The sequence below is a fragment of the Egretta garzetta genome, unplaced genomic scaffold (assembly GCF_000687185.1).
Source record: "Egretta garzetta isolate BGI_Z169 unplaced genomic scaffold, ASM68718v1 scaffold248, whole genome shotgun sequence".
NCBI classification, from domain to species: domain Eukaryota; kingdom Metazoa; phylum Chordata; class Aves; order Pelecaniformes; family Ardeidae; genus Egretta; species Egretta garzetta.
Window position 1 is genome coordinate 2801872 of NW_009260596.1, and position 17028 is coordinate 2818899.

The 17028-nt window shown below is 35.4% G+C and overlaps 1 protein-coding gene across 1 annotated transcript in view; it reads right to left on the minus strand.

The window, feature by feature from the left end:
- The window catches only part of FMN2 (formin 2), a 160227-nt gene that overhangs the window by 118768 nt on the left and 24431 nt on the right, over window positions 1-17028 (minus strand). The window contains exons 3-4 of the mRNA XM_035900268.1: window positions 9345-9492; window positions 3196-3257 (exon numbers count right to left, since the gene is read on the minus strand). Coding sequence (XP_035756161.1) covers window positions 3196-3257; window positions 9345-9492 — 210 coding nt within the window. The remainder of the gene's footprint in view (window positions 1-3195; window positions 3258-9344; window positions 9493-17028) is intronic.

A 17028-nucleotide genomic window follows, 5' to 3' on the forward strand; every position in this document is an offset into this window, starting at 1 on the left:
GATGCTGACCTTTAAATAAGTGTAATGAGGGCTTTCTTTTTAAATTTGTGTGATAATCAGAATAGGCACTCATCACAAACGATCAAAAAAAGAAGACATTTAAAATATTTTAACAATAAGGCATACAATAGAAGAAGGAATTTAGGTGACTTCCAAACAACTTTAGGTTTTTGGTTCTGTGTTGTTCCACTACTAACAAAAGCCTGGTTTTCATGTATTTATTTTATAATTAAGATGCTTTTGGGTTTTTTTCTCCTGTCTGTTAAGACTTTGTTTTCACCTACCATGTAAACAAAATCAAGTGAAAATAAAAACTGAGTTAAAATGTAGGGAAAATTGTAAGGGTACCAGAAAAGATCAGGGGTGAGAAACAGAAAGGAAACTGGCTCTTGCACACAAGTATAGCTGTCAAATCTAAACATCAGGTTTGAAGCTGGAGTTTCTAAATTAGAACATTCAATTTTTTTCCTCTTCCTTCACTAAAGGAGTTAGGCCTAACAAAGCTTTCTCTGTTCATACTGAGAAGACTAAGCAGACATCGTTGCTCCTCTTTGGCATTTCAAAATCAGGACTTGAAATGGCTGCAAATATTTCTTATTTTTCCTCTGCTTACCAATTCCTGCACTAAAAGCAAGCACACCTCCAGGCCCTCATTTTTTTAATTGTAGTTTTTAGAGATTAGCCATTTTGGATTTAAAAGAGCAGACTTAAAAACTTTAGGAAAAATATGGTTATGTCTAACATTGTAAAGGTAAGGAAAGGTAAAGGTAAGGATATATAAAAAAATCCCCTTCCAGTGGCAAGAGAATGTAGAATCCAGGCTCTCTGTGTGTGTTACTTGTGCTTTTAATTTAGAATTATTCTGAATCTTTTAGTTAACTGTTTATCATAGGTGAGAGAAATTATCAGCATAATGTTACATTTGTGCTTGTTTCTATGTCAATATTGACCATCTCCAATTATTTTAACAACATGTGGAAAATGGCTTTTTCCCAGGGAAGGCAGAGGGAAGAAGCGTGTTAGTAGACTTAGTTTATCAGTTTCAAATTTTACACTAGGGCTCTCTTCCTCTGTCATATATTGAAAGAAAAGAGAAAAATCACTGACTTGGCTAACTTCAGCCAATGCTTGCTTTCTTCAGAAAGAAAAACTATGGACAAGCTAGACAAAGAATAAAAGAGGTTAGATCTCAAATAGAAACTTTTCATAGTATTTCATCACTTTAAAAAAGTACAAGTAATGCCAAGAATGATCTGACTGCAGTATTTATCTAAAAACATGATGAAAAAAGTTAGTGTGACCATTCTACTTTCTAGACGTTTTTATAGCTTGATATAGATAGATATTGATACATAGGTAGAATACACTCAACTGTTTGGGAGTGTACAGAAATAGTTTGAACACATTAAAACATTTTATCCACATGCAGTCCCTCGAATAAAATAACTTCCACTCTGAATTTCAAAATAAACTGGAATGATGATGACACAGAAAACTTGAGATGATTTTCTGCAAATGAGGTGATCATGCATTCAAAACAGTGACTTCTCTTCACTGATAGTAGTACAGAATGGAAGAAGTTCACATTACTGTCACAAGAGATCCACACTGAGCAAGAGGGATAGGGATCTCTAACAACACTAGCAAATGCAATTCAGTAATTGGACAACATAATATGCTAGTTTGAAAAATAACAAAAAAAAACCCAACCTGAAGTAAATGTTATGTGTTCAAGCAATCAAACAGTGCTCTAGTGCTGCATCATTCTCATAGCAAAAGAATCAGTTTCTTTTAGGTAAAGTACCTAAGCATTCATTAACCTATTTCCATTAATTACATTTCCAGTGAAAAAGGTATTTTATACAGATTGTTTCTTGTATTGAATTAAAATATTAGAGAGAGCTTAAATATGCTCTTTACATGTAAGACCTTTCTGGAAGTAACGGGAAAAGTTCTATTTCACAAGAAATACTAGAAAGCACTGCTACTGAAAGCTAGGTGACTGAAATAAAAAAATAGCATGGGCCAAATATATTTGAGATTAAACAAAATATTTCAATGTAGAATAATTTTGTGATATTATTTTAATTAATGGGCTCTAGTTTTTAAATGGTCTTAATTATGAAGGTAGAAAAATTTAGGTAGTTGACTAGAACTCTTTTAGCGTTGCTCAGCAAGACAAAAACCATAAAGGTAATATACCTACTCTCCCCACCCATGCTCATAAAAATACTTGATTGAACCTGGATTAAATGTGCAGATCTAATGATCAATAGCATGCATTTCACTAGGCATTCCTTATTTTCTCCCTCAAAAGCAAATCACTGATCATTTTCACAAATGCTGCTCAGTGCAGTGATGCTTGAACCATCCAGTCATTAACAAAAAAAAAAAAACCCAAAACAAAGAAAACGCACAAAAACCAAACCCTAATAAGAAAAAAACAAAACAGAACACCAAAAAGCATGGCCACTGGATGTTCCAAACCAAGATTTAAGGAAACCAGAATTTTGCCTTTCTCTTCATGACTTCCAGAACAATTGAATAGCCTTATTGACTAGTAAGGTAAGTTGGCACCTCTGATCAGAGAGGTTTCATAGAAAATAAGCAAGTCCTTTGAGGAAACAAAATTTGAAGTTCCTAAACTCCACCACATTTAAAGAAGAATATAATATGAATGGTGACATTAAAAATACTTAGACTGTGTTTATGTTGAACAAGTCCAACCCAGGCTGTCTCCACTGTGGCAGTATTACATTATCTACTTTTGAAGTTCAGCACCCAAATCTGTTCACCTACTACCTATAAGCTTCAGTGGAGAAACAGAAAAAAATCTCTGCCACTGTTATTCACGTGAACTTTTGAAGATTAGCTAATGTAACCAGGTCTTTTATTGCTATTCTTTAGTCATGCCATCAGACTTCCAGAACCAAGTTAACTTACTTCTGAGTGAAACAAGCAGTAACATTTTACAGGAATCACCTTAGGCAGGCAGGAACCTTCAATCCCTGTGTCCAGATACACTATGGAGCATATAAGTATTTTGAAATAAAAATTCAGAATCAAAAGCAGACTTTGCATGAATGTTTGCATTCAGAATATTCAGTACACAAAATTAATGCAAAAATGTCTGCAGTACTACTTTTCTAGTCTTTTTACAAAATGATAGACAAAACAATTCTGTTGGAATCTTACCTGTACCCGCTGAACATCTTCTATGCATTGATTCTCTGTTTCTAGGACAGTAGATTTCAACTCTGAATTTGAAAAGAAGATACAGATTTTAAAAGTTCTATATAAGAAGAATTCATTGATCTTTTCAAATACACATTAAGAATTTCATGAAGAGAGGGTGGAGTTAAAAGAAAACAATGCTAACTGTCCCACTTACCAAATTATCCATTGAAAATTAAACGAACAGGTATGCATAAATAAAGGCAACCTGATCTCAATTTGCAATCTATTTATGATGACTCAACATTAAATGCTGTAATCTTAAATGCATAGCACATAAAACTTGAAAGAAGTCTATTTTGTTTGTCAAAATTTCTGATTCAAATAAAAATAGTTACTTATAGCTCTATTCTATACATTCCCTAGGATGTCAAGGAAAAGTTCTCATGCTTGTTCTTTCCACCCATTCTCATTAAGAAGTATTTCTGTCCTTAAGGTCTGCAGATTGTATCTGTTCACTAAAGGCCAAAAGAACCCATGAGCAGGATGATGACTGTCGGCGGGTTTTTTTCGTATGCTGTCTTTTTCATATCTTCTTCTAGCCCTCCTCTGCCCTACATAAAAATTCGAGATTTCCACAGTAGAGTAGATAGTGATACAGATCTAAACTCACATTTTAAAAGTGTGCTTGAATGCAATCAACCTCACTACCTCACTATTGCAAATACATTTTGAGAAACTGCAATTTCACCCTAGCTTTATTATTCACTGTCTACACCATCTCAACCTTACAAAGGGATGGTTTGGGACTGTACACTTACTGTGAAGTGTACAGTCAGAGCTTCCCAGAACTGGGGATGTTCAAGCTGAGGACACAAAAATAATTCTTCACCTTAGTACTGAATTCCACACCCTGCCTTTTGGGCACAGAAACAGCATTAATTTGACATTTTGAATTTTGACCAAGTTACTCATTTACATTGAAAAATGAAACAGCAGTATGTCATTCTAGCAGTACCTTCTTCAATTATTTTCTACTTTGGAATAACTAATTAATATCTAAACATTCCTTCATTTAGTTACTGTCTTTAAATGGAGAGAAAAAAATTATTTTTCCCAGAATGAGGGTTTTAAATGGGACTACAGATCTCCAACTATCACTGTGACAATGAAAAATAAAATAGCAGTGGGACTAAGAAATTTTATCTGTGCATTTTATCTGGAAAATGGGCATCAAAACATAACACCACTCCCTAACTGGAATCCCTTTCTTATTTGAAAACATAGATAACAATTATTTGTTCTGCAAATACTAGTCTTTGAGATCTCTGTTTTCATGAAAACATTTCAATTTAAACCAAACCTAAGTACAAAAGAAATTACATGAAAGCCTTCATTGTAAAAAGCCTAATATTTATTTCAGTGAGAGACATGTACTGTACATTCCTGCATTGTTTCTACAGTGCTGTATTTTGATTGCCTGCTGGATAAAAAAAATAACAGATTTAGTGCTGGAAATTACACGAGCATGTAACAACTCAACACAAGTTCAGGACCCTCAAGTTTTTCAGTAAGCCACTGCAGAGAATAACAAAGACTTATTTTTGTTTGTGGAAGAGAGAGATTCTTGTAGTTAAAGCAAGGGCTTGAATTAAAAGCTCTCATTTCGACTCTGACCTTTCTACAGATTTGTTCTCTGACCTTAAAGAACCTCTCTGTGCCTCAGTTTCCTTGCCTGATAGGAGATAGCAAGAAAAAAGAAAAAAAAAAATGCCTAAACAAAAAACCACCCAGCAGCTACACAGTGCGAAGATCTCTAACCAGCTTAGTAGCTACTGTTAATGATGCCTCTTTAACTGGTCAGAGTCTAATTCTGAACACAGGACAAGAAACCAAAATATTTTTCTTATACCTGCCCAGAGAACATGTGCATCTCACATCCTCCTTATATCTTTTAAGGGTACCACTCTACAGCACTATACAAATCTATTGACCAGAAGAGTGAAGCAGTTGTGGTCCAGAACCTCTGGACTCATAATTCCTAGACGTTTGGCCTCCTCACAGCTTTCTGACAATCCTAGCTGTTGGGAGGCAAGACATACAAGGGGGAAATTTCATTGCCAGTAGCAGTTATGCTGCAAGGCTACCCCTCAAAAAGAAACAATCATCAACTTTTTTTACTTTTTTAATTGTTTACTAAAACAGCATTTCAAGTCTCATCTGACAGAATTGTTCCTAGTCATGAAAAGCTAGATGAGGATAGGCTGTCATTAACAGGAAATAACTCATCATCTCTCAGTTTGACAAGCTTTTAGTATGGGTAAATCATGCCTTGTTGCTGAATTTCAGATAAGTCCATTCACTGCAGAAAATTCAGGATGCTACTAATTTACTGAACACTCACTCCCTACTGCAACCAAAAGAACCCCACCAAACCCAGTGAATTATTATTTTCCCATAAAAGCTATTAATGTCTCTTCTGAAGAAAGGGAAGAGTGTTAGCATTTTTAAACTAATCACTTGTAAGATATTTGTTTTACAAATTATCTGGAACAGAAATTTTTGGCTAACCTTACCACAACTGATTTGCAAAACCAGGAAAATTCACTAGTATTTGGGCATTGGTGATCTCCCCAGGGCCTGCGTACGTGATCTTGGATTTCTGTATGGTTGAGAGAAACTCTAAGATTAATTTAATCTTTGCTGCACCAGGTTTTATTCTTTGTCAGCATTCTAGTACTGGACAATCCTTGTACACATACAACTTAGTAATGTTTCCTATTATGTAAATTGGCACAAACTACCTCCCTTACTCAAAAGTTCTTTAAAAAGTAGCCACAGGCTGCTCCTATATATTTAACTATTTGAATTGTCTAGCTTATTTTTACCTCAGACAGGTTTTGTTCTAAAAAGGGTTCATGGTGATATGAGCAGTTAATTTTAAAGTTAGTTTCCCAAAATTCACTAAATACAATCTATTTGCACCAAACTAACAGTGTTTTTTCTTTTTAAGCAAAATTAAAAAAATCCCAAACCAAACTCCACCACCACAAAAAAAAAATTGTCAAGGAAAGGAAAAAAATGCTATATGATGAACGAAACATTTCCTTTAAACCAAACCAAACATTATTTTTCTTTTTCATTTTTCATAAAACAAAGGAAATAAATGTCTGGACAAGCCCAGTTTTGTTAAAGAGACTAACTTATATTTTGGGATGTAAACCCACACAGACAGTTAATGTGTTTGGACTGTTCCATTCTACAAGAGAAGTTGTATAAACTTCCAGTCTCTGCCCAGGTGATTAGAGAACCACATGGGAGACAGGGTGACTGGGCTCTAGTGCCTGCATACTTGCATTTTCCTATATGTTAAGTGGAATAGTATCATCAGCAAAGGATTAAAGTAATTGAATTTCAGATACCCTGTTGTGTTTAGATTCAGGCAATGTGCTGGAGTGTGAGAGTGGTAGAGTCAAATACCATAAGAAGTGACAGAAACAGAATTTGGGTGTTCAGAGAGAAAATTAGTGGCATATACATTGATCTTATTGGTGATATTGACTCATTTTGTCCCAAAACTTTTCTGAATCCAGAACTGAAAAATGGTTTTGGCATAAGTACCTGCTGACTTGAACCCAAATTCATATTAGGTACTTCCAAACTTCAGTTTTTAAATAAATAGCCAACCTAAAAAAAAAAAAAACAAAAAAAAAAAAAAAAAAAAAAAAAAAAAAAAAAAAGCAACAAACTAAAAGAAACCCCAACCAACCTGACCAAATCCCCCCCAATAGCCTTTTCCTCACAGCAATAACACCACACACATCACACAAAGGACACAGCAAAACTATTTAATATATACTATATTAAAGAGATTAATAACTACTTTGCTAATTTAGGAACAGATTACCTAAGACCTTGCAGAATTTCCCCTTGCCTTAAAACTTGAAGGCCTAGTAACATCCTCATGCTAACTGTTATAATAAAAATAAAGACTCTACATATGAAAGTAACCTGGTGCATTCCCTTGTGGATCAACACTTCTGTCTAAAATGTGTTTCATTTTATAAACCATTGTTTCTAATGTTAATATTGTATCTGTTTAATCCATACAGCAGTAATTATATACAATGCAAAATACAGCTACTCTATGCACAGTAGTTTAAACCCTTTTAAAAATGCTTGCCCCCTTCACCTTTCAAAGGCATATATACCAAAAATAATTTAGTTACTAATCTTGGGGAAGGTGTTTATCCTTCAGGCTTCACATGAAACATCACTCACCTCCAGGTTCTTCCACATGGCAAGCATGTGAACAATCAAAAAAAAAAAAAAAAAAAAGTTAAATTATTTATCTACCTGAATTGTATTCAGAACAATTATAATTTTTCCTTTTCCCTCCATGCTCTGCAGTGCAAATTCACACTAAACCCCAAAATTTCATTAATTTTAAGTGTCAGCACCTCAAGTAAATTTTGAGAACTATTTATGTTCCATTTAGAAATAGTCTCAATGCACAATTTTCCATTTTACTTCTATTTTCTTAATATTTTCGCAGGTTTTGAGAGGGCAGTGGCTGAGATAAGGAATAGACAAGTACTGTACACATTACATCCATGTAGTAGGTATATTATTAAATAAACAACATAGAGTTGAAACCAAACATGTATAAAATTAATAAATTTAAAAATTATCACTATTATCCTCTAGTAGAAATACTCTTCCAAATTGGTAAAAATGGTGAAAATCTTTACTCTTCAAAATATTTTATGTAATCAATGTTCTTCTAGATTTTAGAGCAACAAAACTGTTGTTAACTTGCACCAGCCTCTGCTGAGCTAAACCTCAAAATAAAATAATATTCACCCTTTTGTTTTTCCAGTGCAGAGTATGTTCATAAATATCCTGATCACACATCCATTAGCTAAGTCTCCAAGTTGAGAAACCCAACCTCTCCTCTCAGACTACATGGCAATGAATTCTACTACCACATATGACAGCACTTTCCTTGAATATAGCATAAAAACTAGACTAGTCCAACAGCGTTCCACACTCTGAATTGCATCAGTGAGATGGATGCAGTAATATTTCCTTGACCACTAATAGAGCTGCTTTGGTAAAAGTCACAGCATAAAAAGAATAGTATAGCAGTACTGCATTTTTGTTGGCATCACTTATTCTGGTTGTGAACATTGGAATAACTGATGCCAGTAAAAGTGAAGTGTTGCCATGATAAATGGTGTCCACGCAAGGAATACTTTGCTCATGTTCCAGAGAAAGTGGTAGAGAAGGCCCAAAGAGAAGCAAATCTGAAATTAACTCCACTCAAAGCCTACAAGCAATACAAAGAGATCTGTTGAAATAATACCTTCATTCTTCAAATCTGAGCAATGAAAAAAAGGAGTGGTAGGAAACGGAAAATCTGAAAATACACAGTGGCTCTCCATGGAGATCATGGGGATGAATGCAGCCTAAGAGTGTTGAGAGCTACTGAATACTAACGCAAAGCTAAGCCTCCAAGAACCTGAGGTTTTTGCCCATCAACACTACTAACAGAAGAGAGTCTGAATTTCCCTTCTAAATTTCTTTGTCAGTTATGAGAGGTTTTATTTTTTTTAATTCTCAGCTTAAACAAAGCTTTTAATGAGTATGCCAAAGATTTCAGAAAGTTGGCTGGTACAGAAACCTCACAAATTTTAAGATAAACTGACTTTATAAACAAGATGTCAATTTATTTTTCACATACACTTTTTCTACCTCTCTGTCAGCAGGGGACTGCTGAATCCACAAAGGAATACCTTACATCACTCTAATAACTTTCAGTATACCACCAGTGGGCTTCTGAAGTTTTCCATATTTTTAAGAAGAGAAAAGTACCCATATTTCATGGCTCTGAAGGTATGTAAACTGAAAAGAGCAAAGGTCACAACACCTGGTAAAATCTATTAGTCAGCAGATGCCAGCTGCACATCTTGGTTGTTAACAAAAAGCATGCATTGTTGCCGAATATTTTTAATGAGATTTACACTAGCTAACATTATTTCTGATGCTAATCCAAGATCTTCAAAATCAAGTATTAGAAGTTAAGATATTAAGGTTACATCTTGGATTCTATAGGACAACAGCTCCCACCCATGCCATACATATATCTTGTTTGTGTCCAAGAACTATACCTTCTTTTGTAATTTTGAGTCTTTGTTCTTCATCTGGAGGTTTGGGTGGGGGCCACACAGATGGAATTCTCCTTGGAAAGCTTCCTTCGATGTAATCTGACGAATGTGTGGGTTGGCTAACTGCAGCCCAGGTATAAAGCTGGTCTTGCTGTGGTAAATTAAAAAATAAATAAATAAATAAATAAATAAAAAGTGGAGAAGTTAATATAGAAAGAGAAGCTCAAAATATCAAAGCTTTTGTTTCCAACACAAATAGCTCAATACCCACCCCTATAGCAAGGCAGACTTGTTTTTATGCTCTTCATCTCCTGACAAAGACTTAAACATAACAAATATATATTGAAAGAATTTAATGTTTCAGTTTTGGAATTATCTCTACTAACAATAGAAAATCCAAACTTTTAACTATTTACAGCACAATGAGATGCTAGAATACAGTTCAGCACTTTTTTTTTGAGCATGAGGAACTCTTTGCCACTTCTTTCCTTAGAGAGATAACCAGTTCTGTCCCTCATGACTGTACTTCTATACATATGGCTGGTTTATAGGTTAGAGAAAAATATTTCAGTCCATGCACTATGTGATCTTTTTACACCAAATGCACAAGAAAGGAAAAGAAGCAGGGTTATTTCAGCATAAATTAAACTGAGATATTTATTCTTTTCAGCCCTGTTTTTGTCATTTACATTTTCATATTCATAGACAGGGAGCTAAAACTGTGGGTTTGCTTTCAGAATAAAATTAAAAAAAAAACCCCAACAGCTAAAAGTGTTCTCAAACCTCTAGGCTCCAATCAGATTATATCCTTATTATGCAATAGCTTTGAGTTTGATTCACTTATTAAAAGTAGGAGACATCCAGATGCTCTGATGAAAACTAGGGCAAACTTATGCTTTAAACCAACAGAAAGATTTCAGCTGACCACAATTCAAGTAGTTATGCTTGTGACTCCCTGTATGAATCAACATGCACCCCTTGTGATTAAATCTTTCTAATACTCTAAAGTCTATAGAGATCAATCACAGCAACTTCATGAGTATCCTAGTAAGTGACTGGGAAATGTGCAAATATTGTAGCACAAAACTGGGGAAAAAAAATCAAGTCACAGGATGAAAATATGGTCATATCACACATTAATATCGTTACAAATATCACGTTCATTACACTTCATTTATGCTATTGCCTGAGTAAAACATTGGCAATATATATTTGTCCTGATGCATATTTCATTTTTAGATTAAAACTTTTTTCCCCCCCTCAACAGATATTAAACATTGAAGAGACATGCAGAGGAAAGAACAAAATAATTCAACACTTTTGGGGGGATAATCAGTATTTTATGTGACTATACTTCCACTTGCCTAAAAATAAGTTGTGATAAGAGCAATAATATTCTATTGAGAACAACTTAGAACAGACAAATGCTTGTTATAAAGCAGAAAGTTTTGGTTTACAGAGGGTGTCTCAAACAGTCAGGGTCAAAGGAAGCTCATTGGACCTTTCCAGCATGAAAAACATGGCAAAAACCCAGTCACAGAGACAGACCCTTCAATAAAGGCAAAAATAAATGGATAAAAACCTTAAAATGAAATCACATCAGGTTCTTTATGTAGTTCTGTGAAGGAACTCAATGTTCATTGAAAAGTCTAACCTTTTCCCATTACTATGCTACTGCATTTGAACATCCAAACAGGCTTGATTAATGCAGTTCTTTCACTAACTTAGTATTTTGCCTTTATCTAATTCCAGCTTTTTAGAGGATATGTTAGAGGATATTTTTGGGTTTCTGACTGATTTCCAGTACTGTACATAACTGTGTAAAGAAAGAGAAAAGGTTCTGGATTTTGCTTTTTGTCTTGTTTCTTCAACATCCAAATCTCAAAAACACAGAGAAAAATAAGATTAAAAAAAGTCACCAAGGAAAACAAGAACAATTTTTTTTGCCCACTCTGCTAACTTACATAGTCCATGGAACATAAGGAAGAACAAGCTCTACAGAGGGGTAGCTGGGTAAGCACAGTAGACTTTCAATGGGATTACATGTAGGGTTATAGGGCAATAAACCAGAAGACAACAGACTGTAGAATTTCACCATGCCAGTTCTTGAAAGATACAGCATAATGTCAAAAACAAATTTTTGAAGTACAATTAGTGTACATGAATTAAGATGTATTAAAAAAACCCCATGGTATGTCTCAAAATTATTGTACAGATGGGATACAATATGAGGGTAATAAAATATGAAGTACCTATGTTCTTGCTGATAGAATTTACAGCATATGAACTCTGAACAGTTATAAATTAAGACATCACCGACTCCATAACCAACTCCTGACCCAGCATAGGAGATTTGATTGCGAGTATAAAAGACAGTATTTTTTGGTTTGTGTTAGTTTTTATTTTGGGATTCTTTTCATTCACTATTCAGCATAGAGAAGGACTCACCATGTAATACAAATTTACAGAGGTAAATGTAAACTTGCAAAAATGCCTTGAAGGAACTTGCACTATAACCAAAATGTATCCATGTTCAACATATAAACAAGGTATTTAACAACAGCTACATTCAGATTACTTGCAAACTTATAAAAAAAAAAATTTGAAATATGAAACCCCCTCATGACAGAAAGGCAGTCTGAAGGTCTGGACTTCAAGTTGATAGTCCATGAACTACACTTAAAATGGGAAAAGATTAACCCTGTCTCCACTTTTGTGCCCTTCAAAAGAGATTAATCATCTGAATGCCCTAATTCCTACTCACTCAAGATACTGTCCAAAATCTAATCCTTTTTACCTTTTGTCTTTAGCTCATTGTCAGTTAATATATAACCCACCTCATTTCTCCTTCTCCAAATCTGATAATGCCATAAATTTGCATGATTGTTGGAACATTTTGAAGAAAGATATATGCAGCTAATTCTATGATGTTGAAGTACTATTCAAAACAAATAAAATAATCCAAATAAAAAAATCCAGATTTGCTTTTATCATTAATAATTTTAATACAAGCATCCATGAACCTGGATTTCTACATCCAACTTTTCTCCTTTAATCTTTTCATTTCAGAGGCAATTTTTACCAGATATCATCTTAAGTACAGCTGGTGAATACTCTTACCGTGATCAAGCTTTGAATACATCTGGAATTTCCATTTCATCTTGCTCAGATTCCACTATTTAGTGTTTAAAGAGCTTCTTTTTTGTGAAAAAAAAAAAAAAAATTATATATATCCTTGTAATGAATGATCCCAGGCTTATTTATTCAGACTCATTCCTGGGCTGAAAGCTTAAAGCTATTTGAGTCCAGTGCACTAAACACAGTGTCAAGAAGAGTTCTCATTCCCACACATCCTTGCACAGCACTTTCCACTGGTTCTTAAAACTGCAGAGCATTTGCACATGGGCAAGGAAAATTGCCTGCAGGATCTGGTGTTACCTAATCAATAGACATTTTACCACTTATAGATGCTAGCATTTATAATAGAGTCACAGAGAGTCAGGTCTGCAGTTTAACTCACTCTCTTCCTAGCCAGCTCTCAGTAGGCACAAAGAATGGCTTTTTGTAACACATTTTCATTCTTGGGTACCACAGTGTTACATTTCAGGTACATAATGTATTAAATATTAGTTGTGCTCCTTCACTTCTTGAGCTAAAGATATGATTTCCTTCTCATCTTTAAAGATGGAAGCCAATGCTGTAAGCTACTCATAGTAAGGGCCTCTAGCAAATGACATTTAGAAAGAGGCTGGTGGACCCAGAATGAGGGCCATGAACTAGACCCACAGCCAACATCAGAAGGCATACTGGTGGACCTTGAGCTTTCAAAAAAGGGGTCCCCATTTTTCACACTGAGATACCAGATATGTTCCCCGGGCCACAGAATGAATTAGAGATTAGTATATCCTTCACTGTAGGAATATCACATGCAACATTGAACCCATGCTTTTAGCAGCTGTGTTGATCCTGGAGACATGCAGGTAATACAACCTTTTGTTCAAAGCCACTTTGGTTTTTAATCAACTGTTTATCTGCTTCCAGTTCAAAGGGCAAATATAGCCATTGTGAGAAATGCTTAAAAGAGGTATGAGAGATAGAGGTGAAACAGCAATAAAGGTATACACATCTGTCCAAACTGATTACAAAAACATGAATTAGCAATGGGAGAATCCAGGAGGAAAAAAATCTGACAAGAAGTATTTTGACAATCCTAAAGGAAAAAAAAAATCATTCAGTCAGATCATGCATGGTGAGATGGGAAAGGTGGGGCACACTGATATAAGGAGTAGCCTCTGCTCTTCAGCTCAGCACAGCAGTAGACGGAGGAAACACATTAGCAGTATGTCTAAACTTTCTTATGATAGAGTGAATTGGTACTAACTTCTCTGATAGCTCCTGTATTAAACCATGATAGAATCAGGCCTTATCTTGCAGGGCATTTATTTTCAAATAGTAAACTTGAACAATTTTTCACTAGAACCCTAAACATTGAAAGTTATCCTGAAGAAAGGAGGACGCCAGGGTTGGCATGTCCACAGAACAGGTATAAATGGTCCAGGAGTAAACAGAGTGGTAGTTACAAGAAGGTTCCAACTTATTGAATCAGTCTGGATGCAGACAGCCTTCCAACGGGAAGAAGAAAAAGTATAACTGCATTTAAGATGAAACTAGATACACTTGTAGAGGAATTACATTATTTTATGGTACTTGAGGTAAGGAGGGGCCAGACTCCACGACTCAGAAGGTGTTTTCCAGGTTAAAAGCTCCAATGAGCTTGTTCCACATTTGTATATAACTGCTTGTCATTTAGACTGTTTCAAGTGCATGGAAGGAATTTTTTTTTCCATTTTCTTCCATTTCTGTTTAATCATTCTAATATACTAAGTATACAAGCTCTAAAATGAAAGAAAGTCAATTGCATGTTCTCATTGCATATAAATAGTTAATTGGAGAAGCAAGGTTTTAGCTCCAGAAATTAGAGCTGGACTACCTCAGAATGCCCTTATCAGCAGGAGACTGCTTTATTTTAAGCAGTTTTTAAAATAAAGAAATCAATACTATCAAGAATGGGAAAGTGGTTTACTTTTTGAGAAGTTCACTAACAAAACTCTGTCTGACCACTGACAGAACCGGAGCAGTGATTAAACATGGCTGTATTAGTGAGCACAGATGCCTTCCAAAGCTGAAAACCAGCAACTCAGTCATAACACTGTAATATATGCATGAAGTAACACTTTATCCTCATGAACTAAATTTGATGTATGAGCATTTTACTTGAGTGATTTTTTTCTTTTCAGAACAATGATGTGCCTCAACAATTCATTTAAAAACACTTCGTCAAAAAAACATGGAACATTTATTTTCCATGAAATGACTTCAACCTCCTCAACAAAACAGAACAAACTTGCTTGATCCCATCAAACTTTGCTCAGGATTCAACATCATATCTTGGGGATATGAGAGGCCAACAGAGCCATTTAGGGGCCTTACGAGGAAATGAAATCAGGAAATTACATTTCAGATTTCTACATCTATTCTCATTCATTTCCAGAGTTATTGTCTTAGCCTTCCTATTCTCCAATAACTTCTACATTCAATATAGCTGAATAGGTTGAACTGGTGAACTTACAACAAACTTTCCTTGGAACAGGGAACGATGGCTAACCTTCTATGAAACAGAAGAACCTCAAGATCTAGCCTCTTCACACATCTGACTTGAACTCCCACTTGGAAGACCACATCCCAAGACCACTAGGTTATCAGCTGTTACTTAGATCACCGACAGTGTGCCCTTTCTCATTCACTCTCTCCAGAAATTCTAAGCTGAGGCAAGAAGCGTCTCCATCAGGTGTTGTTTTCACTTACACTGACACAGTTCTGCAATAAGTTTAGATTCAGATTTCTTTGGAAAATTCAAATTTATCAATTTTGTTAGAAAATTCCTTTCACCTCTATTCCCTTTGAAAAGGTGATTATTACTACTGTAAAAACTTCAGCTTGAAAACACAGAGATATGCAATATATGAAATTCAACTCTCACTGTATTCTCAATTCCAAGCTAGAAAAGACACTATGTTATGACTGCCTTTCTTAAGAAAGTGAAGTAATGCACAGAAAGTCATAAAGTATAAAGAACTCTTGAGGTGAAAGGGTGGCCACCACCTTCACCCTATGCACAATGGTTTTGAAAATTTTAAACAGGAGGTATACACTTAACATCCAGTATGTACCTCTCAAAGCAGTTCTTCCAAATAACAAGCAGGTAAGCTTGTTCTCTGCGAAAAGAAGCATGAAAACCTAACAACATCCTACATATAAAATACCTCAGTTGAAAGTATATACCATAGCATCACCAGAAGTAACTGGAAAGGAAAAAGAAAAAGGAAAAAGAGAAGGCTAGAAGACTGAAGGGCCAGATGTAACAATTATAAAATAAATATGTAATTAAAATTAAACAAAAAAAAAAAGGAGGCAGAGAAACAGCATAAAAAAACTTTAGCCCAGTGATAATCCAACTGTTTCCATTTTACTACTCTCAGGAATATTCAGAGTTGCTCACCACAAAAGAGTCACAAAGTGTGGGCAACAGAAAAAGAAGAGGAGACATAAGGGCTTTGATTTAGCCACACTCAACTGCCATGGTAACCTACATGACAAACAAAGATTAAGACAGCAGATTAACAATCTTTTTTTGTCTGCCCCATTCCACAATTATCACTCATTAACTTTTAGTGTTTTATTCGTTACTGACCCCCAACATACTGCCGTGACAAATTTGGTAAGATGGGACTACATTCAGTCTTACACATTTTATTCCCGAGCATTGAAAGTATGGTTGAAAAAATGCTGCACTCTTGCCAGCTTTGTGCTGCAGTTTGGAAGAGAAGTTCTCCTAGCTGAAGTCAATTCTTAGGAAAGTTGTTCTCTGGAAACTGATCACTGGTATTTTGGCTCTCTGACTTCTGAGAAAGGAGTCTGTCTGCAATCTGTTTAACTACTAATTTTCAGACTGGCATAAACAGTGCAAATAAATTAAAATTAAGTAAAGTCTTCATGTTGCTAACTCCTCTTCCAGCTGACCTGCAAAGTCCCACCATCTGCTACTACTCAGCAGAAAGCAAGCAGTGTCTTTATTTCCTTAAAAAGCATTTGCATCACCACAGGTGGCCAGGAGATAATAGGAAAACAGCCATTTTTATAGCATTTCCCATTTATGCTGCCTGGCGCTCTGCTTCCTTGTGGAAGCATTATTTCAGAAACAGATGACAACCTAATCAAGCACCATAACTACAAATTGCACAAGGGGTAGTCCCTATCCCAAACTGTCAAATATGCCTATGTATAAAATCATATCATAACACAGTAAAGACAGACACCCTCCAGATGTCCATTTAGCTCTTTCATTACAAAATACACTGAAATAATTTATAAATCAAAAATGCGTTCCCCAGGTATTGCCCAGGGCTCAGTACTGGGGCCAGTTCTGTTTAATATCTTTATTAATGATCTGGACAAGGGGATCAAGTGAACCTTCAGTAAGTTTGCAGATGACACCAAGCTGGGCAGGAGTGTTGATCTACTTGAGGGTAGGGAGGGTCTACAGAGGGATCTGGACAGGCTGGATCAATGGGCCGAGGTCAACTGTATGAGGTTCAACAAGGCCAAGTGCTGGGTCCCATGCAATGCT